General features: G+C 41.6%; 3 protein-coding genes across 3 annotated transcripts in view; 2 read left to right on the top strand and 1 right to left on the bottom strand.

Annotated features, from left to right (window-relative positions):
* The window catches only part of nbas (NBAS subunit of NRZ tethering complex), a 245,306-nt gene that overhangs the window by 91,711 nt on the left and 137,270 nt on the right, over positions 1 to 16,325 (bottom strand). Inside the window, exons 35-36 of the mRNA XM_080452909.1 lie at positions 5,593 to 5,750; positions 4,617 to 4,700 (exon numbers count right to left, since the gene is read on the bottom strand). Of these exons, the coding sequence (XP_080309035.1) occupies positions 4,617 to 4,700; positions 5,593 to 5,750 (242 nt within the window). The remainder of the gene's footprint in view (positions 1 to 4,616; positions 4,701 to 5,592; positions 5,751 to 16,325) is intronic.
* LOC308103886 (E3 ubiquitin-protein ligase TRIM39-like) lies at positions 1,722 to 3,023 on the top strand (the record flags this gene model as incomplete). Its single annotated transcript, XM_080454095.1, has 1 exon — positions 1,722 to 3,023. The coding sequence occupies one exon, from the start codon at positions 1,722 to 1,724 to the stop codon at positions 3,021 to 3,023; it is 1,302 nt and encodes a 433-aa protein (XP_080310221.1).
* Positions 9,774 to 12,203, top strand: LOC308103885 (zinc-binding protein A33-like). Its single transcript, XM_080454094.1, has 2 exons — positions 9,774 to 10,328; positions 10,833 to 12,203. The coding sequence occupies exons 1-2, from the start codon at positions 9,864 to 9,866 to the stop codon at positions 11,793 to 11,795; spliced, it is 1,428 nt and encodes a 475-aa protein (XP_080310220.1). The 5' UTR covers positions 9,774 to 9,863; the 3' UTR covers positions 11,796 to 12,203.

Genomic DNA, 16,325 nt, shown 5'->3' with positions numbered 1-16,325 from the left:
CAGACATGTATTGAAAGACTCACTACATCATAAAAGACAAAAAACATCGGCATGATATTGATCTCTTTCCTCCTGTGAGTGAGTAGTGGTCTATAATTTATTGCCCTAACAGGTCAGCTGTCAGCTGATTAGAAAATGCGTTCAAAGTCCGCAATTGATTATTGAGAAACCATTACGTACGCAGTGACGCAGCATGCGCAAATGGTAATTTATGTATTTGTGCCAGATGACCCTGCTGCTATATAAAATGTGTATATTAGTATTACTCGTTCATCATGGTTCATGTTCAAATAGCTCAATCCAAAATACAATGCTGTAGGCCTAAGTGTCAGGCTGTATTTACGCATCTGCTTGTAATTAATGCATAAACATAATTATGACCGGTATTTTTATCAGATGTCGGATAAATTTGAATAATTCCGGACATTAGGACCGGCAGATTAAAATCATATATATATATATATATATATATATATATTATGATCGCGTGTCAGACCGTTGGTAAAGACAAAGGGGATAACTGTTCGTCGTCCAGAGAAAAGACAATATAACCGGAGCTTTCCCTTTTGTTTTTATACCATGTGAAAACGACCATGTCTAGCCAAAACCAGGGCTAAACAGTTAACTCAAGATAAAACCGGAAACAGGAAACGGTTTACGGATATTTTTGAAAAGGATGAGTCGAAAGCGAATGGGAAGAGAAAATTATCAAGGATGGTACAGAAAACAGAGATATCTCGGGATAGGCGGTTAACGGGTGGATTTGATATCCCGAGATATCTCGGGATATCAAATGTGTTAAGATCACTTCCACACGCTACACCGTTAAGATCACCTCCACAAGCTACACCGTTAACACACATTGATTGCCAAGATAGCATTGATGCGTTCTTTCAAATCCATCACTTGATGGCCAAGATCGCATTGATGAGTTCTTTAATTTTTTTGGGAAAATTCCACAAGGGGCGACCTAACACAGCTTTGGAATGATCGATCGTCACTAAAAGAAGTAGAATGTGGATGTGACGTTGTTCCAAAAAAACAGGAAGCCATCCGCTTCCTGTTTGGGATTTTCAGAAAAACAGCTGTAACTCATTTTCTTTTTTTTGCATTGAAAACCACTAGTTTTCAGCGGGCCGAAGCCCAAAAATGGCGGATCGAGGTTAGAACGTTGTCGTTCCTATGGATACACAGATCCCTCCGCTAACCCACGGGGACTATTTTGTTTGTGTTTTTGGGACACAATGTCGGTTCCACGGCGTTTCAAATATCATCGGATTGAGGTAATTATACACCTCCACACGCTACACCGTTAAGCGCCATCAAAGACAACTGAGATGGATTGACAGTCCGTCAGGCATCTTATTGTCACCACGGTAACCCAGCCGCGTGAACTCCATATTTGGGCAAGACTGACATCACTTTGATGAGGTCATATTTCAACCAACTAAAAAGCTGATTACAGAGTGTGAGGAGCATTAGTCAAAGAGAATAGAGCCTTGCACACTGAACAGACTCCTAGATCACACATGGAAGGATAAACCCTTAATATTCTGCGGTAATCACATATTTAAACATTCCTGAATTGTCAAGATAGACATTTTGAGGACATACCAGCACCACTGCTGATAGAGAAAAAACGTGCAGTTTATCAAGTTTCAAGTAGTTTTGACAATAGTTCCAGTATTTCAGACGTTCATACTTATTCTCAGTGTGTAGAAATGGCGTCTGCCAGCAGTCTGCTGTCTGAAGAGCACTTCCTGTGTTCTATCTGTATGGATGTGTTCACTGATCCAGTCGTCACTCCATGTGGACACAACTACTGCAAGACCTGTATCACACATTACTGGGACATTAATGATGTGTGTCGGTGTCCACTGTGTGCGAAGATCTTCAATAAGAGACCAGAAGTATCTGTCAATACTCTTATTTCTGAGATGGTTCATCAGTTCAGGAGTCATAAGTGGAAAGAAGAATATGAAGCAAAGACAGAGGCTGAAATCCAGCAGATGATCCAGGAGAGACAAGTGAAGATTCAGGAGGTCAAACACTCAGTAGAGATCAGCAGGAAAGATGCAGACACAGTGATAGCAGGCAGTGTGCAGGTCTTCACTGCTCTGATCAGCTGTATTGAGAAGAGCCAGGCTGAGCTCATTGATGTGATTGAAGAGAAGCAGAAAACAACAGAGAAACAGGCTGAAGGCTTCATCAAAGATCTGCAAAAGGAAATCATTCAGTTAGAGAAGAGAAGCTCTGAGCTGAAGAAGCTCTCACACACTGAAGACCACCTCCACCTCCTCCAGAACTTCACCTGCATCAACACCCCTCCACCCACCAAGGACTGGACACATTACAATGTCCATCAGTCTTCATATGTGGGGACTGTGAGGACAGCTGTGGCTCAGTTGGAGAAGACTCTCAGTCAAGAGATAAAGTCGATGTGTGATGTTGATCTGAGGATGATCCAGCAATATGCAGTGGATGTGACTCTGGACCTTGATACAGCACATCCCGAACTCATCCTGTCTGAGGATGGAAAACACGTGAGTACTGGAGACATAAAGAAGAATCTCCCAGACAACACAGAGAGATTCTCTACATGCGTCAATGTCTTAGGAAAACAAAGCTTCTCATCAGGAAGGTTTTACTATGAGATTCAGGTTAAAAGGAAGACTAGGTGGGATCTAGGAGTGGCCAGAGAGTCCATCAACAGGAAGGGATCAATCACACTGAGCCCCAACAATGGTTACTGGTCTATAGTGTTGAGGAATATAAATGAGTACTGGGCTACTGCTGACCCTCCTGTCCTCCTCCCTGTAAGAGAGAAGGTCCAGAAAGTGGGAGTGTTTGTGGATTATGAGGAGGGTCTGGTCTCCTTTTATGATGTGGAGGCCAGAGTTCATCTCTACTCTTTCACTGGCTGCACCTTCACTGAGAAACTATATCCATACTTCAGTCCTGGTCCCAATGCTGGGGGTACAAACTCTGCTCCTCTGATCATCTCCTGTCAACATGGACACTGATCTCAGCAGGGACAGTGGGGACGTGTCCCATCCAACTTAAACAAATGAGAAAAACATGAAGTTGTTGTTGTCCCCTCCAGTAAATTATTTAGAAAAACATCACACACATATTTAAGCTGACATTACACAAGCATTAATGGTAAAAGTAAAATAAAAACAAAATAACAGAAAACAAATACAATAAATTAAATGTACTGAAATGAAATGTGTGCAATCTGAGTTGTGTTGTCTCTGCTCACATTATTGAGATATACTATATGACAAAAAAAACTGTGTATAATAAATAATAAAATAATGATAATATAGAGTGAATTATATGAAGAAGAAGAAAAAAAGGGGGGGGGGGGTCTCATAATGTTTCCATAACAACACACTACTCACCATGGACAGTAAAAAAGTACTTGAGAATTGACTTGAGTAATGTATTTTGATTTTTAAAAATAGTATCTGTAATTAGATTAACGTGGTTAACATGCATTGTAATTACATTTGTTAAATTGTGATATTATAAAACATAAATCAACATATCAGAGAGTCTACGGCAGCGGTTCCCAAACTTTTTACCCTGAGACCCAAAACAGACATTTGATGTCTCCCCGGGACCCAAACTAGTGAAAAAAAGCAGAACTACAAGCTCACAACACTTTTCTTGTAGATAGGCTATTTTTTACTTTCGCTTAAAAGTTACATTTGTGGAATTTATGGGATTTATTGTGTCCTTCAGGCCAAAAGGCATGGCGAGAGTATGTTTTGCACCCTGTCCGTCATTCCATCAGTCAGTCATTCTGTCTGTGTACAGCTAATCTCCGGCACCGTTGGCTTGATCACAGCTAAACTGTGCACACACACTCCCTGGATGCCAATTCAGAACCTCTGGCCCACATTTTTCCCATGGGCCTGTTATGGCGCCACCAAGAGGCCGCCTTTTGCAAAACAAATTTTTGATAGTACTCCTACAGATTTTGTCCAAACATCATGCAAATCGGTACACTGTATCTCTATAGTCATTAAACAAAAGGGGTGTTTCCGATTTTTCATATTCATATTCATATTCCATCCCACACAACGTTGAGGAACAAATGCCACCCTCTCAACATTGCTCTACTATAGTGCCACCAGGAGGCCGAATATTTACCTGGCGGAGACCTGTGCTCCGAGGAGCATTTTTTCTATTTTAATTAAATTAAATGATGTTGCTTTAAGAAAACCTTCCATACAAGTTGATAAAAGACTTTCAAAGCTGTTGGCCATATTTAGAAGATTGTGTGAGGGTGTCTGAGTGTGTGTGTGTGTGTGTGTCCGAGTGCGAGTGTGTGTGTGTGTGTGTGTGTGTGTGTGTGTGTGTGTGTGTGTGTGTGTGTGTGATGGCATGGGAAGCTAGAGGAGCATAAATAAAGCAGGAGAGTGGAACAACCCTGACGGTAAGATTTACACCTCATCAAATATGGAACAACACAAACACACTGGAAAACAACACACACACACACACACACACACACACACACACACACACACACACACACACACACACACACACACACACACACACACACACACACACACACACACACACACACACACACACACACACACCTGGGGGCAGTGGGTGTGGTCTTCCTCTGGTCCTCTGTGGGGGTCCGTGGGGTCCATCTGGTAGTTGACCACCTGGTACAACACCTGCAGCAGAGAAACACCCCCCACCATGAGAACCATGAGTATCCATTTAACCCTCACACTGCCACCATGGATGTTACATCAAGATACCATATCTATTCTATACAGTTGGCAAGTGGGCTGTGGCTGTCTGGGCTGTTTGTCTGGGTCTTACAGGGTTTCCAGGTTTCGCGAGAGAAACAAGCAAATGCAAACAAACATTTACAAGCGACTTTAACCCTTTAAGACCGGGAACCCATCTGTGTCATTTTAGATGTCTTTGGCTATTCAAAAATAGCAGATCTACAAGCTCATGCTTGTAGATCTGCTATTTTTGAAAAATCTTGAACATTTTCGAAAAAAAAATTACTCCGATCTGTGCTTCTGGGGGGTCCCTGGAACAACATATTTTGAAATGGGGGTCCGCGGCCAAATACATATCATGTTGGGGGTCCTTCACATGGAAAGGTTGGAGCACCACTGATATAGCAACATACACTTTTTTTATTTTTTCAAAAAACTCTGTAGAATATATATTCAAAGATTTGCACAAAATGTTCACGATTTTTCTAAAATAGCAGATCTGCAAGCTCATAGCGCGGCACTCGGTGCCTCACTATGAGCTTTATATCTGCTATTTTTGAATAGCCAAATAAATCTAAAATGACACAGATGCATCCCCGGTCTTAATGGGTTAAGAAACATTATCTTTGTACATTTTCATTCTATTACAGAGCGTACAGCTAGTGCACACTGTTCACAGGTCTGCCATGACGGGTGTGAGTAGCGGACCGGACTCTAGAGGTTTCGAACCTCCAGTTCATCTACAACTTTCACCCTTTTTCCTGCTTGATAATGAAAAAAAGCTAATGGAGTGTTAAGTTGAGGCAGAGAGGTGAGAGGTGGAGGGACAGACCTGTGTCTGGAGGTCACTGGAGGCCCCCAGGAGCCCGTGGATGCTGTCGGGGGGGCAGTGGGTGAGGGAGAAGGCCAGCAGCTGTTGGCGGGCCCCCAGGTCAGTGTGGCCCTCACACTGTCCCAGCAGACTGCACACCTCCCAGCCTGGACCGTAGCCTGGAGAGGACATTCACTACAAAGCATTACAATTGATGATTTAAAGTGGCTGTAAGTGATACTTTTTCTATAAGTATTCTGATAGTAATTATTGCTATAGAGTGCGTGTTAAATAACAGGGTCTCCCCGTCTCTCCAGCTCTTTAATACACAGAAACTACATTGTTTTTATCCTATCAGGAGAGAGAACCCATACAGGATACAGGATAAACAAGTACAATTGTGATCAAACAAATAAATTAGCAAAATTAGAACTGGAACAAAAGCTGATAAATAATGTCTGTGGGGTTCTCTGTTTTAGTGTGTGATCTTTCTCTAATTCAAACAAGCATTATCTTCTATACATATGTTCATATTGCAATGTATGAAACACCATTTGAAAGCTTACATTCTGTGTTTTGTCATAATTTGTAAAACTAGACCATCCGTAGCCTATGAATATGCATATAATATATCGTCAGTGTCCAGCCGGGACCAGCTAACTCCTTTTTCAGTTTTTTGTTTTTTTTTCATAAATCAACGCTATTGAACCCCCTCTACATCTGTGTAATTTTTTTTTTAATAATAACATATGAAAAGTATTAAAAAGCGCCTCTGACGAAAACTCCTAACTCCATTGGACCCTCAAACTGTCTGTCAAAAACAAACAACTCCCCCCTCCTCTCAGGCTCTCGAGAAGCTCTGCTCTGTATGAGGCAGACAGGGAGAAGATTTTTCAATGCTTTTGGGAGAACATAAACTGGGAAGAGAAGAGAATGTATGTGCAAGGTTTGATAGATGTCACCCCAGTAAAGAGGAGAAGGGTGTCTTCACAAAGGTCATCTGCTCGTGTTTTCTTTTTAAATGTTAATGGACAGAGAATGAGTGTGTGCAGGAGTTTGTTTCGAACATCTCCAAGAGCTCAAGGAGATCATGCCAAAAGACTTTCACAGCTTTTATGACAATCTAAAGCACTAAGAAACACCCACCACACACACGCAACACACAACACACAACAGTGTGATAATAAAATGTTGATAGGTATATGATAGGTAAATTCAACTGTGGTTGTTATTGTTAGTGCAGTAGGCTACAGATTTGATAGGCTAAAGATTCTATTTTTGTATTTATATGCCATTTTTTTTATTGTTGGTGTGCCATGATCGCTTTTGTTAAATACATGATTGAGTATTGAGGCAGAATTGTTTGTTGCACTCAACTGTAGAAGAACAACAGTGGTAACAGTTAGATCCATGGTTGTTTACAATGCATGTTAAAATAAAAGTTGTTTAAGTACAGAATTCAGCTTGATCTATAGTATATGAGGATGGCGCTCACCATAAATAGCTGATCTCCAAGCTCACAATGCATTGTGATGTGTTGTGAGCTTTGAGATCCATTGCCAGCTGTTCTTATCAATGATGGACAAAACCTCCTAACTCCACTTGCACTGGATTTGGGTAAAGTGGTGATAATATAATGACACATGCAAGTATCTGATAATATATAAAGTCACAATACCAAGTTTGATGAGGCAGTATTGCTTTGTTTTAAAAATATAAGGTTTTCTTCATTTTCTGAAAAATTGATATTTTGTTTTTCATTTCCTGAACAATTACCATTTTGGATTTAGCTGGTTCCGGCCGAACAGCAGAGATATATATAATTATATGCATATAAGCCTATGCATGCACAGCCATACATGGCTGTGCATGCATGTGCACTTGGCCACACATGTGCACTTGGCCACACATGCGCAGTAACGTCGAAAACTGCGTCCGTAGAGTTAAACAGAGGTTCGGAAAAAGGCTATTAAACGGCTCGAATTTGGGTAAAGTGAAAAACGGGCATCGGTGTTCCGTGCACATGCTGCTGGTCAATGGCTGTGTGCAAATACAGATCAATTGTTCCAGCCCTGAGGAGAACCGGGCAGAAGAGAGTTTGGGGACACATAGAGCGACGGACAGAGCTTTGTAGAATTATAGGATGATGCTGAAAAATCACCAGAGCCTACATGAGGATCAAAGTGCAGGACTGGGTCACATGGGCTGGTTTAGTGGTAATGACCCAACAGGACTGGGTCACATGGGCTGGTACAGTGGTAATGACCCAACAGGACTGGGTCACATGTGCTGGTACATTGGTAATGACCCAACAGGACTGGGTCACATGTGCTGGTACAGTGGTAATGACCCAACAGGACTGTGTCACATGTGCTGGTACAGTGGTAATGACCCAACAAGACTGGGTCACATGGGCTGGTACAGTGGTAATGACCCAACAGGACTGTGTCACATGTGCTGGTACAGTGGTAATGACCCAACAGGACTGGGTCACATGTGCTGGTACAGTGGTAATGACCCAACAGGACTGGGTCATATGTGCTGGTACAGTGGTAATGACCCAACAGGACTGGGTCACATGTGCTGGTACAGTGGTAATGACCCAACAGGACTGGGTCACGTGTACTGGTACAGTGGTAATGACCCAACAGGACTGGGTCACATGGGCTGGTACAGTGGTAATGACCCAACAGGACTGGGTCAAATGCAGTGATGTTGCTAGGTTTTCAATGTAATGGGTCCTGGGACCCAAGGGTGGTCTTTTAGATGGGTCCCAGGGACATTTTATGAGTCCCACAAAAATTCACAGCGTTTGACTTGTGTTTCATCGTATATGATTATAATATGGTTATATTCATGTAGAACATGTATCTGAAAGAAAAATACAAAATTCCAAATCCGACAACTTTAAAGTATAACATAGAACAGCAAAGTATATAATATGTAGTATGTATACTATTTAGTATAGTATATATTTAGAAAATAGGCTTGCTATTTTCTGTTGCCCTGCAGCAGGCTTCGGAATATTTTTTGGTGCCATTTTACACCACTAATATTAATACATTTATTTTTATCGTTTATTTTTAATTCACGTTTGTTATTTTCAAATGTGTTACCCATAGAATCAGGTCTGCTGGCGTCACGGCACAGAGATGTCACGTTTCAACCATAGACTGTACGGATGGCCCTTGTTGTGTTTGTGTGTTACACGCAAACACGTTACCCCAAAGAATTTGGTCTGAGCAGTGAGCATGCGCAAAATGGCAGCTCCCGTGGATTATTATTGTTATTTTTATCGTCTTTCTAAGACGATTTCAACGTGGATTTTATTGTTTCTAAAGTAGGATAAAGTAGGATGTGGCCATGCAAAATGGTGGTGTCCCGTGGATTTGTAAAATATTTGCGGTAAAAAAAATTTTTACCGCAAATTATTTTTATATTTTTAATGTTGTTGGTGAAAACTGTAAAAAAAAAAACAGGACTGGTCACATGTGCTCGTACAGCATATGTGACCGTAGCCTGGAGAGGATATTCCATACAAAGCATTACAATTGATGATTTATAGGCTGTGTGTGTGTGTGTGTGTGTGTGTGTGTGTGCGTGTGTGCGTGCGTGCGTGCGTGTGCGTGTGTGTGTGATTCATTTACCCTTGAGTGGCAAACAAAAACGAAAAAAAAACACAACTGTTGAATTTCTGTATATAGTATTAGTAGTCATCAATTTGTTATCTTTTTTCCTCTGTGTGTTAAGCATGTGCAGCAGTTGTATCTGGTTTGCCCGTATAATGTAACCTTCTTCTGATGTTTGGATCATGTATTGCGCTTTTTGTGCAGATCCAAATAAAATAATTCAAATGTGTGTGTGTGTGTGTGTGTGTGTGTGTGTGTGTGTGTGTGTGTGTGTGTGTGCATGTGCGCGTGTGTGGGTCATGTAAAGGCTACGCCCCTTGCTTCAATCATCTGACACCAGGAAACAGGGAGGTTGTTGTTCTTAACATTCCTCAGTGCTTTCGCTCGCTCTCTCTCCCTCTCTCTCTCTCTCTCTCTCTCACACACAGACAGAGAGGGGAACAGTAAGATTTGCCTTCACATCATACAAGCAACTTCCAGTGAGGGAGGACCGACTTCCACAACTACAGCAGAGAATAACTTCAACTTGTTGCTGGACTTTAACATGAACCAGGATTCACAGTGAAAGTAAACTTCAGGGAACATTCTAGAGGACGAAGTGTTACTACGACTGACTGACTTCCTGTATTGAGCAGAGTGTTTGTAGCTTCATTCAGAGACTAAATGTCTTCCACGTCGTCTCTTCCAGAAGAGGATTATTCCTGTCCTGTGTGTCGTGACACCTTTAAAGATCCTGTTCTCCTGTCATGTAGCCACAGCTTCTGTAAAGCCTGTCTGCAGGAATGGTGGAGAGAGAAGAGAATAAAGGAATGTCCAGTTTGTAAGGAAATACATTCAACAGATCATCTACCCCGTAACCTGGCTCTGAAGAACCTGTGTGAGGCCTTCATACAGGAGAGACAGAGAGCTTCAAAACGTAAGAGAACTTCATCAGGGTCTGAGGATCTCTGCAGTCTGCATGCTGAGAAACTCAAACTGTTCTGTCTGGAATGTCAACAGCCAGTGTGTGTTGTGTGTCGAGATTCTAAAAAACACACCAACCACAGTTTCAGACCCATCGATGAAGCTGCTCTGGATCACAAGGAGGAAGTCCAGAAATTACTGAAGACTTTACAGGAGAAACTGGAGGTCTTTAACACATTGACCGCCAGAGGTTAATCTCATAATGTACTCACCAGTGCCAACGTTTTATTGTTGTTTTTTGTTTTTTTCACGTCGCCACAGATCTTGTTAAAATCCTTAAGATTGAGCTGTGCACTGTTTGTAAACATCGCGGAGATCTCACTGCTTCTACCAGTGAAGACCACGTGTCAAACGGAGCCGCCATGTTTGAGTTCTGACCGTTTAAGTTAACATGGGAAATGCGAGGATGAAAAACTACATGTTTACAGGGGCTTTTACAGGGGTTATTGTGTACGACTTAGAATGGAGGCAGACGGGAAACAAAAAACGTGATCGCACTTCCGGTCGAGATCGGGTGGTGTTACACTGAAAATGGTCCCCCTAGAAAATTAAAAAAAAAAAATCTTTCGAAAAAAAGGAAAAAGCACCACAGCCCGTAGGCTACGGGATTGGCGCTTAACCGTTGGATTTAACGGCCCGTAGAACTACGGGCCCGGCGGTAAATGTGTTAATAAAGTTAAAACAAAAAGTGACCAAACAGCAAATCACATTATGGTCCAGGCCCGACACACAGAGAGGCAGATTAAGGAACAGTTTAAGAAGCTTCATCAGTTTCTACAAGAGGAAGAGGAGGCCAGCATCACTGCCCTGAGGGATGAAGAGCAGGAGAAGAGTCAGATGATGAAGGAGAAGTTTGAGGGTCTGAACAGAGAAATATCAACCCTTTCAAACAACATCAGAGCCATAGAGGAGGAACTAAGAGCTGAACACATCTCATTCCTGCAGAACTACAAGACCACAATGGAAAGAGTCCAGTTCACACTGCAGGACCCACAGCTGGTCTCAGGATCACTGATAGACGTGACCAAACACCTGAACAACCTGACCTTCAGAGTCTGGAACAAGATGAAGGACATTGCCTCCTACACTCCTGTCATTCTGGACCCCAACACTGCCCATCCACGCCTCAAGCTGTCTGATGATCTGACCAGTGTGAGACGTGGAGAAAGACAGCAGCTTCCTGACAACCCAGAGAGGTTTGACCACTGGCCCATTGTCCTGGGTTCTGAGGGCTTTAACTCAGGGACTCACATCTGGGATGTTGAGGTTGGAGACAATACAGGCTGGATACTGGGTGTGTTAGCAGAGTCTCACCAGAGGAAGGGAGACAGAGCGGGTCAATACTGGTGTATAGCATTCTGTACTAAAGATAAAATTAAATACACAGCACATTCCAGACCAGGGTCAGACACTGATCTCTCATTGAAGCAGAATCCTCAGAGGATCAGAGTCCAGCTGGACTGGAATGAAGGAAAGCTGTCATTCTCTGATCCTGATACTAACACACACATACACACCTTCACACACACTTTCACTGACACACTCTTTCCATGCATTAGCACTAATGATAATACTGTCCCTCTGAGGATGTTACCTGGGAAGATCAGTGTAACTGTGGAACAACATAGTTAGATATGATGATGATGATGATGAAGAAGAATAAGATATTGAAGGAGTATAATAACTCAGTTTCATAGAATGTATGTGATTCTGTTGTGGTCAAGAAGAACATCCAAAATTATATTTTATTTTTGCCAGACCCAAGGGGTCGGGCTTACATGAGGCTTTGTACCTGTTTCGTCCATACATGGGCATGGTCACTTTGTCCTCCGGCCCCAGCCAAAAAAAATTGTCCCCCAAAAAAGTCTGTCCATACATGGGCATAGAAGGGACTGTCCCAGCCATAAAAGTCTGTCCCCCTTTCGTCCATACATGGGCATAGACACAGGCTGACACGTCATGTGAAGCCTGGGTCTGGCAGAACCAGGTCTCCTGGTCTTGTTTAAAGCCACACTTTAAACATGACATCACTTCATGTGATGTCATTTTTAAAGCCACACTTTAAAAATGACATCACTTCATGTGATGTCATCTACATGTCATGTTATGGATCTATTGTTTATATAATGATTGACTATTGTCTATTATCAATTGTCTATGATCAATAATAAGTAGAATTTCAAGGTATTTTAGTATGTCCATATCTTGATACTTTATGATACTTATTATACTTATACGTTGCTGTCGGGCAGAAACCTCTTATCTCCATATTTTAACTTAGTGTGTTTTTTTGTAAATTAATGTCCTAACTGATCAAACGTCAGTCAGACTAAAGTATCAAAAGTAGCAGATCTACAAGCCCGAAACACGGCGAGACACATGGTGAGCTTGTAGATCTGCAACTTTTGAATTTGAACGTATAGATTACAATACTTATATATTACAATACTTATATATTAAAATACTTATATATTACAATACGTCACAGAATAAATGTTGTACTTTTTACTCCACTACATGTTTTTTAACAGCTTTACTTACTATTTACTTTACATATTTAGATTAGTAATTAATCTAATCATTAAATACAAAATATTTTAATTGTTTTTAGAAAATAGCAGATCTACAAGCTGAAAAATGTGTTGTGATGCTTATAGATCTGCTATTGTGTGAATAGCCTGAGCATTAAATAGGGCTTAAGTGGTTTATAGTTATAATCCAATAGAATGATATGGTTCAGAATTCAACATAATGAGTATTTTTATTTTGCTACTTTAATGTTGATGATAATACTTTTGTACAATTGTGAGGTTTTGAATGCAGGACTTTTACTTTGGTATTGCTACTTTTACTCAATAAAACAAAACAAAGACAAACATGACTGTTTCTTCCACCACTGATAGTAATACTGAAAATAATGTCATGATTACAATAAGGTAGATTATGTAGATAGTGATGGTTATTAATCATTGTCACTCTACAAAATAATTCTGCAACAAGGCTGATTTAGTTTGGTCTGAATTCTAATTACATGTTAGATCTGTACAAAATAAAAACATGTATGCAAAGGAATTATGTTTCATTCAAACAGATGTTGACCACACATCTGGTGTGATTTAAGCTGAAATTAAATAAATCCATATTTTATGACATTGTACAGTACTAGAGGTCCCCTAGCCGCGCACGGGGCTCTAGCGAGGGCTCGCTTATTTTGGGGTTCCAAAATCGTTGGATTAAAATCGCGGACCCCTTCGGCTGTTTTTTTTTTCTTCATGAAGGTGGTTGCTTATTTCTGGCGCACATCTGGCAACACTGACCTGTCTGCCCCCCAACGTGGCAACCCAGAAGCCGACTCAGTGTTGTTGTTAGCGGCTGCGTTGAGACACTGGCGTGTTTTAATGTTTTGTGTGGGATGTACATGACATATCTCACACACACACGGTGCAAGGGGAAACACGCTCGCGGGCAGGAAGGGAGAAGCTGCTATGATTAGCTCTGGGTTTTTTTATGAAGCTGGCCCATATGCGCAGTTGCAACCTAACTGCGACCTAACTGCAGCGGCACACCGTCCGCATGGGCAGATATGCCGATTGTATTATAGGATGGCATTTTAGCAGAAGCCACTATTTCAATGATTACAGGCTTTATGAAAAGACGAGGTGTGAGGTAAAACACACAATAAATACATGATCTATTACAATATATGAATTGTTACATAAGACCACAAAGCAAACATCCCAAAGAACCACTGAAGAAGAGATGAAGCATGGTGTGGGGGTGTGTGTGTGTGTGTGTGTGTGTGTGTGTGTGTGTGTGTGTGTGTGTGTGTGTGTGTGTGTGTGTGTGTGTGTGTGTGTGTGTGTGTGTGTGCGTGTGTGCGTGCGTGCGTGCGTGCATGTGTGCGTGCGTGCGTGTGCTTTCAGCAGATGTAAGGAGGAAGTTCCAAGGAAGGAACGAAGTCCAGTAAGAGACCATGAAGAAGAAAACTATATATAACTTTCTGTTTCCTCTATTGTTCCTTTAAGTATGAGACATAAAACACTGTCCTGACTTTGATACATCTCTTTCAACCACTTCAATATGTGTGGAGCATACACTATACTGTATGTGTATTATAGGCTGTGTGTTCAGTGTTGTGCCTGAACGCGTTCAATGAACGATCGTTCATGAACTCATATTCATATTTTCATTCATATTTTGAGCAAACGTGAACTGAACATACTGTATTACCGCTAGATGAGCGCTATTGTGAACGCGTTCATCCTGGCGTTTGTGAACGGCGCTCTCTCACAGTATAACTTCGTTCAAGAGTGTGCCAAATTTCCATGGTTACATCGGTTTGTCATGTTGTATTTCATCCTATCCTGTGATTCTGAGGCACCTTGAATGCACCATCAGCCAAAAAAAAAAAAAAAGCAGGGTGGTCTCCGACATTCATCTGCACAGCGCGGAGTGAATCCAATCTACATGCAGACAGCGGTGTCATGGTGATTTTTTTTACTGGCAGGACGGTATTTTAATGACGTCACGCTCACGCTCGCGCGCACAGCACGCGCACAGCACGCGCGCACAGCACGCGCACAGCACGCGCACAGCACGCATTTTATTACGGGGCCAGAGCTCTCAGCTCTGGACCTGTTTTAATGTTCCCCTCTTTTTTCTTCTCCCACTTTTGGCAGTTCTGGCTGAACCGTGCATACGCTTTTTACGAAACTTGGCCATATGGTAGATGGTCATGAAAAACTATCAAGAAATAATTCTCACAATCTTTCGTCAAAAGGTGGCGCTATAGCAAAATGCCAACTTTGAACAGGTACAACTCATGCCCTGTTTGACCTACAGCCATGAAACTTCAATATACATATGCGTCTACTCATGATCAACAACTTTCACACTCTGACTTTTGACCTCTGACCTTTAGATCTCCCACCATTTTGAATAATATGAAAAACAGTTAAAACCTATCTCCTCCTGGGATTTTTTAGTAATCTGCACGAAACGTTTTACACACGTCTCGTTGGCTCGACAGCCATTAAACCTGCTTACACATGTGCCTTGACTCATGAGGAACACATGTATCACGTTGACCAGTAAGCTCCGCCCTTAGATTGTCCGCAATTTTGAGCAGTTTGAAAAACACTTAAACCCAGGATTTTTCAGCTATTTGCGTGAAACTGTATCATCTGAGCGATCTCCTTTTTCACAGGTTTTTGTCTGTTGGTCCAATGGCTTCTCCCTTAAACGTGTGCCTCACAACCTGAAGGTTGCCAGTTCAAGCCTCACATGATGCAGACTCATTTAAGTTAAATTGCAAAAAACATGACTGTATCAATGAATACATGTGCAAACGGTAAAGATAACATGAAATGCTTATTTGAGAGTATGTTTTTTCAATGTATGACGTACTTCATTGTGAAAATAGCCGATCTACAATCTCACAACTTTTCAGATAGCAACGTTTTGTGAGCTTGTAGATCGGCTGCTTTCACTGGTTTCGGTTTCGAGGAGACATACAATTTCTCTATTGGTAAATGGTTTGTGAACGAGTGATCTTAGTGTTAGTGAAACAGGGGCTTGGTTCATGACAGAAGGCAAAAGTTTATGATCTTCAACAGACAACTTCAGCCTGGATGAAGCTATAGCACTACAGGTAGTGTCTCAGCCTGTGAGTCTGAAGGTTGAGAGTTTGATTCCTGTCAATGGCAATAGGTTGAGCTGTCTGTTTCTCTCACTCTGTCTATCTGGCTCTGGTAGGTGGGTCATTACGGGGCCAGAGCTCAGCTCTGGACCTGTCTTAATGTTCCCCTCTTTTTTCTTCTGCCACTTTTCGCAGTTCTGGCTGAACCGTGTATACGCTTTTTACGAAACTTGGCCATATGGTAGATGGTCATGAAAAACTATCAAGAAATAATTCTCACAATCTTTCGTCAAAAGGTGGCGCTATAGCAAAATGCCAACTTTGAACAGGTACAACTCATGCCCTGTTTGACCTACAGCCATGAAACTTCAATACACACATGCGTCTACTCATGATGAACAACTTTCACACTGACCTTTGACCTCTGACCTTTAGATCTCCCACCATTTTGAATTATATGAAAAACAGTTAAAACTCCTCCTGGGATTTTTGAGTAATCTGCACAAAACGTTTTACACATGAAC

Source organism: Gymnoscopelus braueri (genome assembly GCF_963280865.1).
Source record: "Gymnoscopelus braueri genome assembly, chromosome: 16".
Classification (NCBI taxonomy): Eukaryota; Metazoa; Chordata; class Actinopteri; order Myctophiformes; family Myctophidae; genus Gymnoscopelus; species Gymnoscopelus braueri.
This window is presented reverse-complemented; position numbering and strand designations above follow the sequence as displayed.